Source organism: Danio rerio, chromosome 7, assembly GCF_052040795.2.
Source record: "Danio rerio strain M-AB ecotype USA chromosome 7, GRCz13ab, whole genome shotgun sequence".
NCBI classification, from domain to species: Eukaryota; Metazoa; Chordata; class Actinopteri; order Cypriniformes; family Danionidae; genus Danio; species Danio rerio.
The window spans coordinates 34,831,845-34,845,728 of NC_141027.1; the positions used below are offsets into that span (position 1 = coordinate 34,831,845).

At 35.1% G+C, this 13,884-nt stretch overlaps 1 protein-coding gene across 20 annotated transcripts in view; it reads left to right on the forward strand.

Moving 5' to 3' along the window:
* Positions 1-13,884, forward strand: part of plekhg4 (pleckstrin homology and RhoGEF domain containing G4) — a 119,354-nt gene that overhangs the window by 22,410 nt on the left and 83,060 nt on the right. For 5 of the 20 annotated variants that reach the window (XR_015495861.1, XM_087261368.1, XM_087261369.1 and 2 more), the window contains exon 1: positions 12,294-12,462. The exons of the other annotated variants lie outside the window; for them this stretch is intronic. Coding sequence is in view for 4 of the 5 variants with exons in the window: in XM_087261368.1 (XP_087117494.1) it covers positions 12,460-12,462 (3 nt within the window). In the remaining variant the exon portion in view is untranslated. Of the gene's footprint in view, positions 1-12,293; positions 12,463-13,884 lie in introns of those variants that run through there. 20 annotated transcript variants of the gene reach the window in all.

The following is a 13,884-nucleotide window of genomic DNA, read 5'->3' on the forward strand; positions in this document are numbered from 1 at the left end:
ATAAATGCTTTTGAAAAAGAAATATGGTCTAACATTCGGGTGCAGATGTTGACTGTGGTTGTACAGTATGTGAAATAAGGGACGTACTTTGGGTGTTTCCTCCCACAGTGTTCCAGCCAGGCCCATCATTCAATCAGACACCATAATAAATGTACAGACTGGAGGTTTATCATTGATTTTATGAAGGAAAGTCATTTTCTTTGAAGACCATTCCATTGGTCATTTATCCTCGGTGTGTGTGTTTGTGTTTGTGTCGAAGCTGAGGTTAGGGGTTAATGACGCTGGTCAGTCTTACTTAATGACTTATGGCTGAACTGTCTGAAACCCAGATGTCTACAAACTGTCTCCTTCTACACTGTTTTATACATTTTATATGCTTTGGTGATTTATGATTCATAGAAAGGTTTATGGATGTGAATTTGCTGTGTATTAACCCAGTACTGTTATTATGTATTACAAATTACTGGTTGAAATCTTGGAAACATAGCTGATAGAAATAATTTCTGCTGACCAAGACTGGATTTATCTGAACAAATATACTGTGCAGTTAGGCTATATTAAGACAATGTTATTTCAGTTTAAAATAACTGTTCTCTATGTAAATATAAATACAAATATACGAAACCGGATTTTCGATTAATTGCACAGCCCTAGTATTATTAGTTTTTAGGATATCTATCAGCTAGTGTGCCCCAAAACAGTGTCAGAATTCGCATTTAGAAGATATAAAACTGATATAAGCATGTAAAGCTTGTCACTTCCCCCCAGATGGACCAACAGTTTTATTCATGTCGACTCACACTACAGTTTCTCATCACATCATAACCAATAAAATGTTTTCTAGTAACTGACATGCCCCTCCCCTTTTAAGACAATTCTTATTTGCTTTTCATATGATGCTCTTGAGCTCAACATCTTTCACTGGCAGAGCTGTGATAAAAACTAAACACTATTGGCTGTTTTTTAAAAAGAAAAGGAGATACTCTGTGTCTCTACCCCTCATAGTGTTCAGGTTAAAATTACGTCAACCATGGAATAAAAATGTATAATGTACATATTTCAAAGCATTTCACGGGACCTTTAATAATGATCAAGTACCAGTAATAATGATTAAAACAGCAAATCTGCTTAGAATGATTTCTGAAGTATCATGTGACATTGAAATCTGGAGTAATAATTCCAAAAATCTATCTTTGCCTTTTGTGTACTAATCAATTCATCAATTAATATGTTGTTTGTTTTTCTTCATTATTATTAATATTTACAAAGATTTTCAATTGGCCAAATCATCTTTTGTCATATCGCATTTCATTTTATTATGTTGACTAAAGCAGAATATTTGTGTATGTATGTGTTTTTTTTTTAAGCAAGTTACATTTATCCAGTGAAATTCGTACAATAAAAATGCTTGTTTTTTTTTTAAAGGCTTTGTGATTTTAGACCTGTTAAGCCTGAGTGTGTTTTTTCTTAAGTAAAACCAGCTCCATATGATGGTCTTAATAATGATCTCTTCAGTCCTCACAAAAGGTTTCATTTAGACCGCAAACCTCTCACGTGTGCTCCAGAATCATTTGAAAATGTGTTTAGGGTGTGTTTGCTCATGTCAAACATAAAAACGCAGATGTTGACTCAACAGGTGACCGGCAAGAGCTTTTACCTTACCTCACCTTGGTATAAAAAGAATCATTGTTGTGTTTATTAGACTTGTATGTTCTGGTTTTATTTAACTGTTCAGACTACAGGTGCACTTTTGAACATGTGTGGATTTAGTCTTATGGTCTTTTCATTGAGGATTACTTGTGTCCCCAAAAGGATGTCTAGCTGTGGTTAACCGTCCATTCATTAGATACTTAGTGGCACAATTAGCTTTAAAAAGCTGAGCTGTATACTCTGGTTTAAGGAGATTTGGGAGTAAGTAGTTATTTAGCATATGCTACACTCACTACAGGCACACTGACCTCTGAGCATCTCGATAGACCACCTAGTATGTTTTAGCAAAGTATTCTTTCCTGTTGTTTTTCTCTTTTAATTGTTATATGAAATTGATCAAATTTGAAGCAATGTTTTAAGTTAAATTGGATAACTTAAAGTCCACATGTTTTATGTGATGCTGGTAAAGAGATTATGATGGCACATTTTTAATCTTGTCATCGTTGAGGCTATGGCTGACAGGCGCGTGGAGCTGCAGTGATTTACAGAGCCTAAATCAATATTAAAGACTGCTGTGATGCCAAAGAGGTTTGCTTTTAGACGAGCTCTAGTAATAAAAAAAACATAGTCTCTTTCATGATAAAAAAAAACAAGTATTTCCGGTTCTTTACAGTTGCTGTAGATTGTATACTTCTAAGAAATGTCTGTTTGCAAGTGCATTGTGTGGGGGAGGGGTGGAAGTGAACCTATCCTCATTCTGACCTTGATCCTTAAAGGATCCTTCAGGGATTGGGTAAGTGCTGGCCCCTGAGAAGAAAAAAAAACACTTAACCAAACTTTTATATAGCATCTCTTGTCTTTAAGGGCAAATCTAAGACAACAGTATTGTAAAGTCAAAACAATCATTAAAAAACATTTGTTTCTTCAGCAGTTGTCATTTTATTTAAATAAAATTGAAAAATATTCGTAAAATGTAGGTAGTGCTGTCGCCTCACAACAAGAAGGTCGCAGGTTTGAGCCTTGCCTGTGTCAGTTGGCATTTCTGTGTGGAGTTTGCATGTTCTCCCCGTGTTCGCATGTGTTTCTTCCGGGTGTTCCGGTTTCCCCCACAGTCCAAAGACATGCGCTATAGGTGAATTGGGTAAATTAAATTGGCCGTAGTGTATGTGTGTGAATACGAGTGTATGGGTGTTTCTCAGTGATGGGTTGCAGCTGGAAGGGCATCCGCTGCGTAAAACATATGCTGGATTAGTTGGTGGTTCATTACGCTGTGGCGACCACTGATTAATAAAGGGACTAAGCCGAAAAGAAAATGAATGAATTAATCTCAGTAAATGGTTTAAAAATCTATGAATTCTTGACTTGGAAGAATCATGGAATTCTATAAATTCTATTTTTAGATATGTAAATTTTTATATTTAAATTGGTGGATTATTTTAAATAAAGAAAGATTTCTTGAAAAAACAACATGACCAAAAATAGGGAAAAAATTAAATGATAGAATTTGCTTGTTTATTTATTTATATGTATTTTATGTTATTGTTTTAATATATTTTCGATCGTTTCTATAATAATTAATCAAAATGATCCTTTTTGGAAATTACATTTCCCGAGGGCCTTCAGATATCATTTTTGACAATGGGGGAGTCTTTGACAACCTTGGATACAACAGTCCTACTGTCCCAAGTAATTAAAACTGTAAAAACAGCTAATATATTGAATGCAGCAGTTGCAGTATATTGCCATCTACACAGTGAGCAGTACAACACTAAGTCAACACACGATTTGAATTCTGTTCTCTTATTCTATTTGAATATGCTTGTATTTGCACACACTCAGTGAATATTAAGGCATATATTTATGCTCATGTATTTTTTTTTTTCAAGATTTTCTTTCTGAATTCACTTCTTGATAGATTATACTTAGAGATTATAATATCATTAAATGTATATTTTACCATGTCTGGATTAATAAATAAGTGGTTTGTTAAATTTCTGGTCAGGTTTCTTATGTATCATTTTTTTCTTTAAAGCTGTCAATCCCTCTCCGATGTTCTTCAGCACATGCAAAAGCTTGGCCTATTCATTTAGTGAACCTCACGTGTGTGTGTCTGTGTGTGTCATTCATCTTTTTATTTCTTGTTTTCATTGCTGATATGGGTGGAGCTGGAATGATAGATTTCTGTCTATCTCTGTTTGTTTTGGCAGATAATGTTCATGTCCTGTAACAGATATTGGCACAAATTGATGCTATTGTTATAGGAACACACGAATGCTTATTCCAGCAGTCTCTGCACCAGTTTGTTTTGTTGTCTTCTTATTATTTAAGATCCTTTCTGCATTGTATATTTGTATTTATAATGGAAGAAGCATGTCCTGTATTTTCCAGCAGTCATCTGTTCCCCTCACTCGCTCTTGCTGTTGTTCTCTTTTATATAAACTGTGTAATGTAATAAATCTAAAAATAAATCAGTTTCTCTGTCCCTTGAGTCCATCACAAAGCAGAGGACTCCACGTTAACTGGTATCAGCAGTGCATTAGTCAGTCATGCCAAGCAAACTGCATCTCTTTTCATGTTTAATCACTTAATCAAATTGAGTTTGGGAGACACAGAGCAGGACAGACGGTCTTGTTTTTCTGTAATATATGTTTGTGAATGTGTTCTTGGGAAATCAATGCTAGTAATATTTCATTAAAATGTGCGCTAGTAGAGTTATGTTTTCAGAAAGTAATATTGATTTTGAATGAAACATTTTAAACCTTTTATTTTTTGGATGGGCTTAATGTACATGGTCATTATGCATTTTACTATTTAGTAGCTCAAATTTGAATTTTGAAAATCTAAGTGATGATGAGTAAAGTCTATTTGTAAGACTCTTTGGGTTTATAAAATGTTGGAAATTTGCATCACACATAAACAAGCCCATGGAGTACAATCCCAAGGCCACCAATGTCTTTAAAGGCCATTCACATATTGGACCTTTTGCATGCTCAAATTTATTATATTCAAATGGAAACGCACGGCAAGCGCTCTCAAACAGAGAGCAATGCGGTCACAATGCATATGCAGTTCTAGACGTTCTAGACATGTTTTAGACATTCTAGACATGTCTAAACTGCAGTAAGTTGAAAACCTCTCAGTGAAAACTTCAACTTTTCAGAATGTCGCACCATGCATCATGTGACAAACCAACCAGCTTTACATGAAGCATACACATTTCAGTTATAACAGTAGACTTATTAGACTCGCTCAGAGCCTAGAGACCCAAACATGATACTTTTAAACATTCTACATAAAGAAAGGTTGCATGCGAGCTAAAGCAATTGTTTGTTTGTGGTGTTTCCTTGGGGAGAGAAGCTGAAGGTTGCTTAACAACAACAGATGCCACTCATAGGCATGTTGAAATTGTAAGAGTGGTGCAGCTTGTATTTTCCATGCATTTTTAGATGCAATATGTAAATGCCCTTTAGGGACTTGAGGCTATTTAGACAAAATTGTCAAACAAATAAATATTATCGTCAAATAAAACCTTTTCTTTTTGACCAAAGAGGAACTTGTCCCATGATTGAGCCTGGTTTCTTCCAAGGTTAGTTCTCCACTTCTGTCTATTGGTAGAGTTTTGGTATCGTGCCACTATGTTGCTTAATTGGGGTCAGAGGAGCTACTCTTCAGTGCACGGTCCTTTAACAGTGGCATTCATATAAACTGAACTCAATCAGTTCTAATCTAACTAGAACTACACTAGCATTCTATTAGTCTGACATACTGAAAATGTCTCACAAAGTGTAGTATTGTTATAACTTTTTTTTTCATTTCCTGTTCATCAATGTTAAGTGGCTTTGACACAGTCTATATTAAATAAAACTATAGATATAAAAGTAACTTAAAGTACTTCAGGGTTCTGGGTGTTTATTTGTTGCAACATAAACATACATTAAAGCTTCGCAGTTCATTGGCTGGCTGCCTGACGCCTGTTGTTCTGCTATTCCCAAAGCATACACGCTGATTCCTATCTTCAGTATGTCTGGAAAGGTTGGTAGACTTCCTCATTTATGGCCCTTTTTCACCATTAAAGGTAACAAAACAGCTGTGCTGATTATTTGTCCCCATTTCCTCCTCTTCTTTTACTATTTCTTCCTCCTTTCATGTTGTTTGAGAGCTATTATGCTGATCAGTCATTATGTTATCAGACCTCTCCATCACAGCACATGCTTTCTCCGGCCTGTAGAGGTAGTCCTTCCCCCTGCCAGATATTCTGCTGGTTGTGCTGTGAGGAGGATTCCTCTGACATTTCTTGTGGACATAATTCTTCATGCCTTTGACCGAATGTGAAAATATATATTCCAGTTGATCTCAGTTTAATTATTTTGGAAATAATGGAAATAAAACGGCTCTTTCTGATTTAGCAGGGACTGATATCTGCATACTTGAGGTCAGAGCATTTTTTTTTGTTGAGTGATTCAGCCGTTGCTTTAGCTTATACTCTACTCTCTTTGTATAGCAAAATGTGTTACCCCCAACACACACACACACACACAAAGAGACAGGAACTGAGCATTTTTCCCGATGACAGCCTTGGGTGAAGGAGCATGTCATATATTGAGCCATTAACAAAGGGTGCAATACAGGAGCTGCTTTTTGCCCCATGGCTAAATATCCACTCACCCTCACAACAGAGTATTCTGCTTCCTGCTGTACAGCGACTTTGTAGACTTTATGAGATCACTTTTTAGTCTATTCACAGGGTTTGCATATCAGTGTCAAACTGGGTAAAGTCTTACAAGGAAAGGCAGAATGCACAAAATACACGGACATCTGTGAATTGTAATATACTTTGGGTTTAACATACTGCACATGTAAAAGTTGCTTATTAGGAAAACACAATGTTTTTGTTGGGCACCTTATGACTTTTTTGTATGCATATTATTTTGGAAATTAATATAAACATAAACATGCAAATAATTAGTTTCATGCCAGTAATATCTTTATTTATTACCATAACCAGTATGTCTATTGAACAAACTGTCAAAAACAAAGAAAGTAGAGCTGCATAATTCTGTATAAATTAATACTTCCTTTATAAAAAAATGTTTAAATACAGATATTTTAGTATTTTAAGAGCAACTTCATGAAATATTCGATTAATTTGAACAAATATAAAAATCATTCATTCATTTATACCAGCAGTTATTAGGCATTTAAATAAGACATAGTCTAAAGCAGCGGTATTTCAGTGACTTGTGTATTGTAGATAGTTTTATACATCTATTTGGGGCAGACACTTGAAGTGATTATTTAATTATTATTTATAAGTGTTTTTATATTTATGTTTATAAATGAGAACTCTTGACTGCAAACCAAATCTAGCTTCGGGTGTAAATAAAGTAACCTTACCTAACCTATCATTCAGATTTCACTTGTTTCATTACGGAATTAATTAAAATTGTAAACAGATCTGTTCAATTAACCGACAAACAGATTTTCTTTTGTGATCACTCTTGTTAGCAGACATCGCTGATTAGTTGTCTTAGGAACAAGCTTGTGAATGAGGCCCTGTTATTTTTAAAATGCATAACTTTTGCTACACTTTTGCCTTCCATCCACACTAACCCGAAGTGTGGATGGGGGAAAACAGAGACATCTGAAAACGGAGGCTTCATTATCATAACAATGAAATGAAAGCATAACATAAAGCACTGTTTCTTTTGCTTTTTATATTAAAACTTAAAAATTTAAGACACAAAAATGTTAAGGCATCATGTACATATTTATATGACTGTCATCTTCACTGTATGCAAATTTAAAACAAAATACCTAATATCTGCCTTTTGTCATTTTCATTGAAAAATATATAACATTTGGCTCACTGTGTGGTTTTTACAATATGTGCTCAGTGTCAGGCTATATGCACACAATAAAGATTATCAGAGGATATGCATGGTGAAATAGTGTTCTCTTTTGCTGTATATAATAATTGGTTAGCTATAATTTAATAATCAACAATAATTATAAAAGTAAAAGGTACAATAAGTTTATACAATATAGGAAATAAAGGCAAGCAATTGGTTAAACATGCTGAATCAGTGTACGTGGTCACATAAAATAATAGCATATCTTTGCACTCAGCCAAAACAGGTTAGCTAAGAACATGTAGGCTAATAGATTCAAAAGACCAACTCATAAAAATAGGTCTACTACACAAGATGGATTATAGATAGCGTTTGATAACTACAGAGAGATGAGATCCAACAGCAGATTCGGGATGGACTGGCCGGCGTTCGGCTGCTCTTAGAGGTGTGCTCAGAGCTCCCGCTGACTCCCTGGAGCTCAGACATGAGAATACACTGAAACAGGTTTCAGTGCATGCCAGAGTGTGTGTGGTCACGTGATGTACGTTTTCAGCGGTGTAGTGTGGATGGAGATCTTTTCAGAAATACTAGGTGAAACACCAGTGTGGATGTGGATCATTTTCGTTCTAAAACGCCATTTTAAAACGAAAATGTATTGGTGTAAACGAGACCTGAATCTGAATCAAGATTACAGTTTTTTGATGATTAATTGTGCACCTTTACAGAGAGTAAATGCTTTTCCTGCACGGATTAAAAATTTGTAAATTTTAACTTTTTAAACATAATTTTAGTTCTAATGTTTCTGGCATGGCAGTGAGTGGGTCTATTACCATGTGCAGCTGGAATGTGACTGGCCGTCCTCTACACTACAGAGTGCTTTGGCTCCCCCTGGTTATGCATTTAACTCCCTTCCTCAAGCCTATCTATTCACAGAAGCCTAGTTGGTGGAAAAACATGGTTCTTTATTTTCACCATTACATGCCTGTAAAGAAGTTTATCAGTGTGCTTCATCTTCCCAAATCATCTTAAAATGAAGTATGCCAAGTTCAGTGCACTTTCAGTTGTTCTAATGTCTTCTCAAGGGTCTTTAGCGAGTATCCATCCTGCAGGTTCAGGAAGTCATCTTATTTAGTGATTTCGATAATGATTTTTTTTTGCAGTGTAATCATAACATGGTATATAAATACATTAATATGGTACTGTACCAATGCTATTATAAGCTATGCTTAAAATTGAGCACTTATTTATACACTACATGAGACCCTGAACCATCTCTCCATCCTGTAAGTGATCCTTGGCCTTTACAAGGTTGAAGGCTCCTGGTGCACAGCCAAACGGGCATGTGTTTTTACACGCCCGGTTAAAAGTAAATATATTTAATTGAGGAATGGTCACATGCTTGACACAGAAATTTTAAGTGAGGTAGGGTCACACGCCTTACAGACTCTATTTATACTGAACCCCTGTAAAAATAGACAAATGACTAAACCCAGTGATGAATAACCTAAACGCACAGACCCATATATATGGATTCAATTTAGTATGACCTTAATTCAGTGTTCAGGCTTATGTGCAGTTTGCAGCTCTTGCAGATTAGTCTCAAATAAAAGATATAGACGTTTGAGTATGATGGCTTCCCACATTGGAAAAAATATTTTTTTTCTCATTTAGTAGAGTAGTTTGAACAAAAAGCAAGCATAAATTTTGAGTGCATGCATATACAGTAGACAGTGTGTGTATGTATATATATATATATATATATATATATATATATATATATATATATATATATATATATATATATATATATATATATATATATACAGATGAAGTCAAAATTATTAGTCCCCCTAAATTATTAGACTGCTTGTTTATTTTTTCCCCAATTTCTGTTTAAGGGAGAGAAGATCTTTTCAACACATTTCTAAACATACTTATTTTAATAACTCATTTCTAATAACTGATTTATTTTTTCTTTACCATGATGACTCTAAATAATATTTTACTAGATATTTTTGAGACACTTCTACACAGCTTAAAGTGACATTTAAAGGCTTGACTTGGTTAATTAAGTTAACTAGGCAGGATTAGGCAAGTTATTGTATAACAGTGGTTTGTTCTGTAGATTATCGAGAAAAAATATAGCTTAAAGGGGCTAATAATTTTGTCCCTAAAATGGTTCATAAAAAATTCAAAACTGCTTTTATTCTTGCCGAAATAAAACAAATAAGAAAATGTCCTTGCTCTGTTAAACATCATTTAGAAAATATTTTAAAAAGAAGAAAAAAAATAGAAGAGGGCTAATAATTCTGACTTCAACTATATACAGTATATACACACACACACACACACACACACATGCACATACATCATTCAGGTAAAGTCAGAGTACTATAGTTATATTGGTTTTATTGTTACAAGTTATTCATTTACAACATTGAAGAACTGCTAAATTGACTTTGTCAGCAGTTCTAGTGTTATACCAAACTTTTATTGAACCAACTGAATGTGAAATTTAGCAAAATGGAGTTTTTGTTCACTAAGTATGAGAATGCTTGACCACCAAATCAGCATATTCGAATGAATTATGACAGACTGCTCTGATGACTGCATGGTGAAAATTCAGCCTTGCTGAATCAAAAAACATAAATTACAATACAAAATTTATTGTCCAGCTATTTTAATGTTCCACAAAGTTATAGTTTTACTGAAGTTTATTTAAACATTACAGATTATTAAAAGTAGTTTATTTATATAAATGTAATTAAAAAAAATTTAAAAAGAGGCATACTGACTTTTTTTCCTTATAAATACAACATGGAAACTGAGGTACAATAAATTAATTATTCAATTAGGATTTAAATGAAGTTAAAGGTGCCTTAATGCTGCTTAAACCAGCTGTGCATTTGACTGAGGAACTGACCCCTTTTGCCCCAGGTTCACATTACTCCGTTCCCCCTGTTGATCCTGTCTCAGCTATTGGACAGTGGCGGGCACATCAATTGTCAATCACTCATCTTGGACAGCTTTTCTCCTCTCGCCAAAGCACTGTGTCCATTCTATCAGCAGGGATCCAGTCTCTGGGTGTGTGAAGCTGCTGAGCTGAAAAGCCAGATTACACTGATTATCCCAGTGCTTCTTCAAAGACCCCATGCAGTAAATTTTCCTCACTTGTGTTCTTTGTAAATTAAATTAGACTAAAACATGTATTTCGTAAGTGCATTTATTTTACCTTTATTTTCTTTTATTTCTATTTAGTTAGTTTTTTTTTTACAATACAGAACAATAATTTAACAGCAAGAAACATACCAACTAACACTACCCGTCAAAAGTTTTTTTCATCTTTTTTTTTTAAGGAAATTGTTCTGTTTATCAAGGTGGCATTTATTAAATGTCAAAAAAAATATATTTATTTATTAAATATATATTTATTACTTATTGTAAGTAGTTTCAAATGAAATAATTATTCTAGTCATTATTGCTTTTATTACTATTACCATTAATAATAATAATAATTAATATAATAATAAAGTGATTTCTGAAGTATCATGTGACTCTAAATACTGGAGTAATGAAGCTGAAAATTCATCATTTAAATCACTGGAATAAATGATTAAATTAAATGATAAACTACTTTTAAAGAGTTTTTTATTGTGCAATAACATTTCACAATTTGTACTGTATTTTTGATTAAATAAATGCAGCCTGGCGGTTCATTCCGCTATGGCGACCCCTAATTAATAAAGGGACTAAGCCATAAAGAAAATGAATGAATAATGAACGCAGCCTAAGCAGGATAAGTTTGTTTTAACACATTTAAAAATCCTACTGACCCCAAACTTTTAATGTGCGACATAGACACATCAATATGCACATACACAATTATCTTTATATACACCACATAAACATGCATATAAAAAGAGTAAAAAGGACGAAAAAAAAGTCCAAACACATAAGATATCGCTTCCAATTACCATTCACTTAAATGGGGATGTCCTTTATTCCCTTTATATGAACCATTTTCCCAACCCTTTCTAAAAAATATTTTACCTTTATTCTTTATTACAGTTTTAATAAGTTTCGTGCTAAGCGTGCTTTTTTCTAGTAATTGCCAAGTTTTTAATTCAGTTGTTTTGACTTTAACCTATTTTTATATTTATTTTTTTAGTTTACATGATTTAATTTTAATACTGTATAAAATTTCTAATAGTTCTTTAGCATTAATAGCAACACTAAAATGGTGATTTTTAGCTTATTGTTATTAATATTATTCATTTATTTTAAAATGGGATTTATAAAAGTACACAATTTAAAAAGATGTTCCCTCAGAAGTGAAAATGAATCATATGCTCACCCTCATGTCTTTCCAAACCTGCATAACTTTTATGTTTCACAGACAAAAGACAGATAATTATCAAACTGCCACTGGGCTTTCTTTGCATGGACTAAAAGTAAACACCTTGACATTTCTCAAATTTATAATTATCTTCTAATGATACTAATAATTACAAACTAATTGTAGTTTTATTTCTTATTTATTTCTTTATTTTTTGATAAAATTATCCCTTACTTACTTTTTTAATACACTGCCATACTTTTTTAATACAGTCTGTGTCCCCACTGTGTATGTTTTGCTCCAGCAGTATAAGTAGAGTGTGATGGGAGGGGCTTTAATATGTGGGTGTGTCCTGAATTTTTGAGTGACAGACAGACAGTCAGTGTGAGAGAGGGAGGGGCAGAGAGTGAGGGGCGGTCTCTACCTCGTGAGCTGCTGCAGTGTGTGGGGAGTGTGTCAGTGTGTCGGAGACCTGCAGTGTGGAAGGGTTAGTGAGTTACACACACACACAAACTTGCCCACTCAGCACACATGCATGCACAGCAAAACACAACAGCGGTACGGTACGCCGCCGGACTCACTGGAAAATGAATCTAATGAAGGGAAGGACATTCAGCCCGCAGCATGGTAAGTACAGACAGAGTTGGAGTTTTAGAGGTGCTAATGGCTTTACCTTACGGGGGTTGAGCTGGGGGAGGGGTGGAATAGAGGGGGCACTGTGACTGTTTTACTGAGTTTTACAGTAGTGTTGCTTGATTGATTGAATGAATAGCAACAGTGTGGGAATGTGTGCACCACTAAGGTTTTGCTAATTGGGAACATGTTTATAGTGTTATAAGTTGCTGGTTGTCAGCGTTACACGTGAACAAGACTTTTAGTCAGTGTGTGATCTTAATGAATAGGTGGTAAGAGTGTGTGTTGGTGGTCTGTACTGTCCTTGACATAGGTAATGCAGCAGAGTGGAGTGAAACTGTGGATTCAGCATGAACACGCGTCACTGAGAGCTGACTGTGTGTTGTTGTTTTTCTCTAGGTATCATAGAGCGGTTTGAATGTGTCGCTGTGTGACCTCTTCATGACTATTGGGGTCTTCCATATGTGTGTGTGTGTGTGTGCTCAGGCCTGTCACGCCAGCTGTTCTGTGCGTTACACTCGTCTCCTTTACATCTCAGCGAGCTTATAAAGAGGTCAAACATGCTGAGAGGAAGGAAAGTGTGTATGTGTGTGTAGTGTACAATGCTCTTGGCCTTCAAGGTAATGTGTTTTATCTGAAATCCATCTCCATTGGGTTTGAAAACACTGACATGTGTGGATTCAATTTAGCCTGATCTTCTGTGTTTGGTTTTTGCCGGTTTGATATTGAAAATGGGCCCAGGAGGAAAGAATGGAAAGCGGGGTAAAATGAAGTGTTTAGAGTGGAAGTACATTGTTATTAGTATGCTCATGTGCTCATTCATCAATCCAAACCACAATTACGCTTTGAGCAGGTTGCGCTCTGCTACATCTGCTTGCTGAACCACAAACATTTGTAGATGTAGCTCTTTCCGAGGTACTTCCTCTGACCTGGCGTGGATCTTCTCTAAGAGCGCTGCTGGGCTTGTCCTGTGAGCAATCGTTCTGTCCTTGTAATTGAGTGCGTCGGGTACAATTTACAAAGTCAATCTAAACATCCACTCCCCCATACTGCATATGGTTCAGTTTTTCAGGAAACACTGCAGCTCTGGCTCAGTGATCTGTAGCTTACAATAGCTGTAGAGCTAACTAGAAACAAATGCGTTTAAAAGCAGAATAGCCTACCACTCGTCCATTTAAGTCCACTGCTTGTCAAGATGTCAGAGCCTTAAATTAGGCTCATTTATTGTGTCTTTTGCTGAGGTTTTTGTGTCTCTAGGCTATTTAGCTATGAGGCCAAATTAATTTGGCACACCTCGCTGTACAGAACTTTGCCCAAGGGTCACTGGGTTATCTAGAAGCCATGTTTGAAGAGCAGGTTTACTCAGATGCCTTAGAGAGATCTGAGGTTTGCCTGTATCTGTTTGCAGGTAAAGAG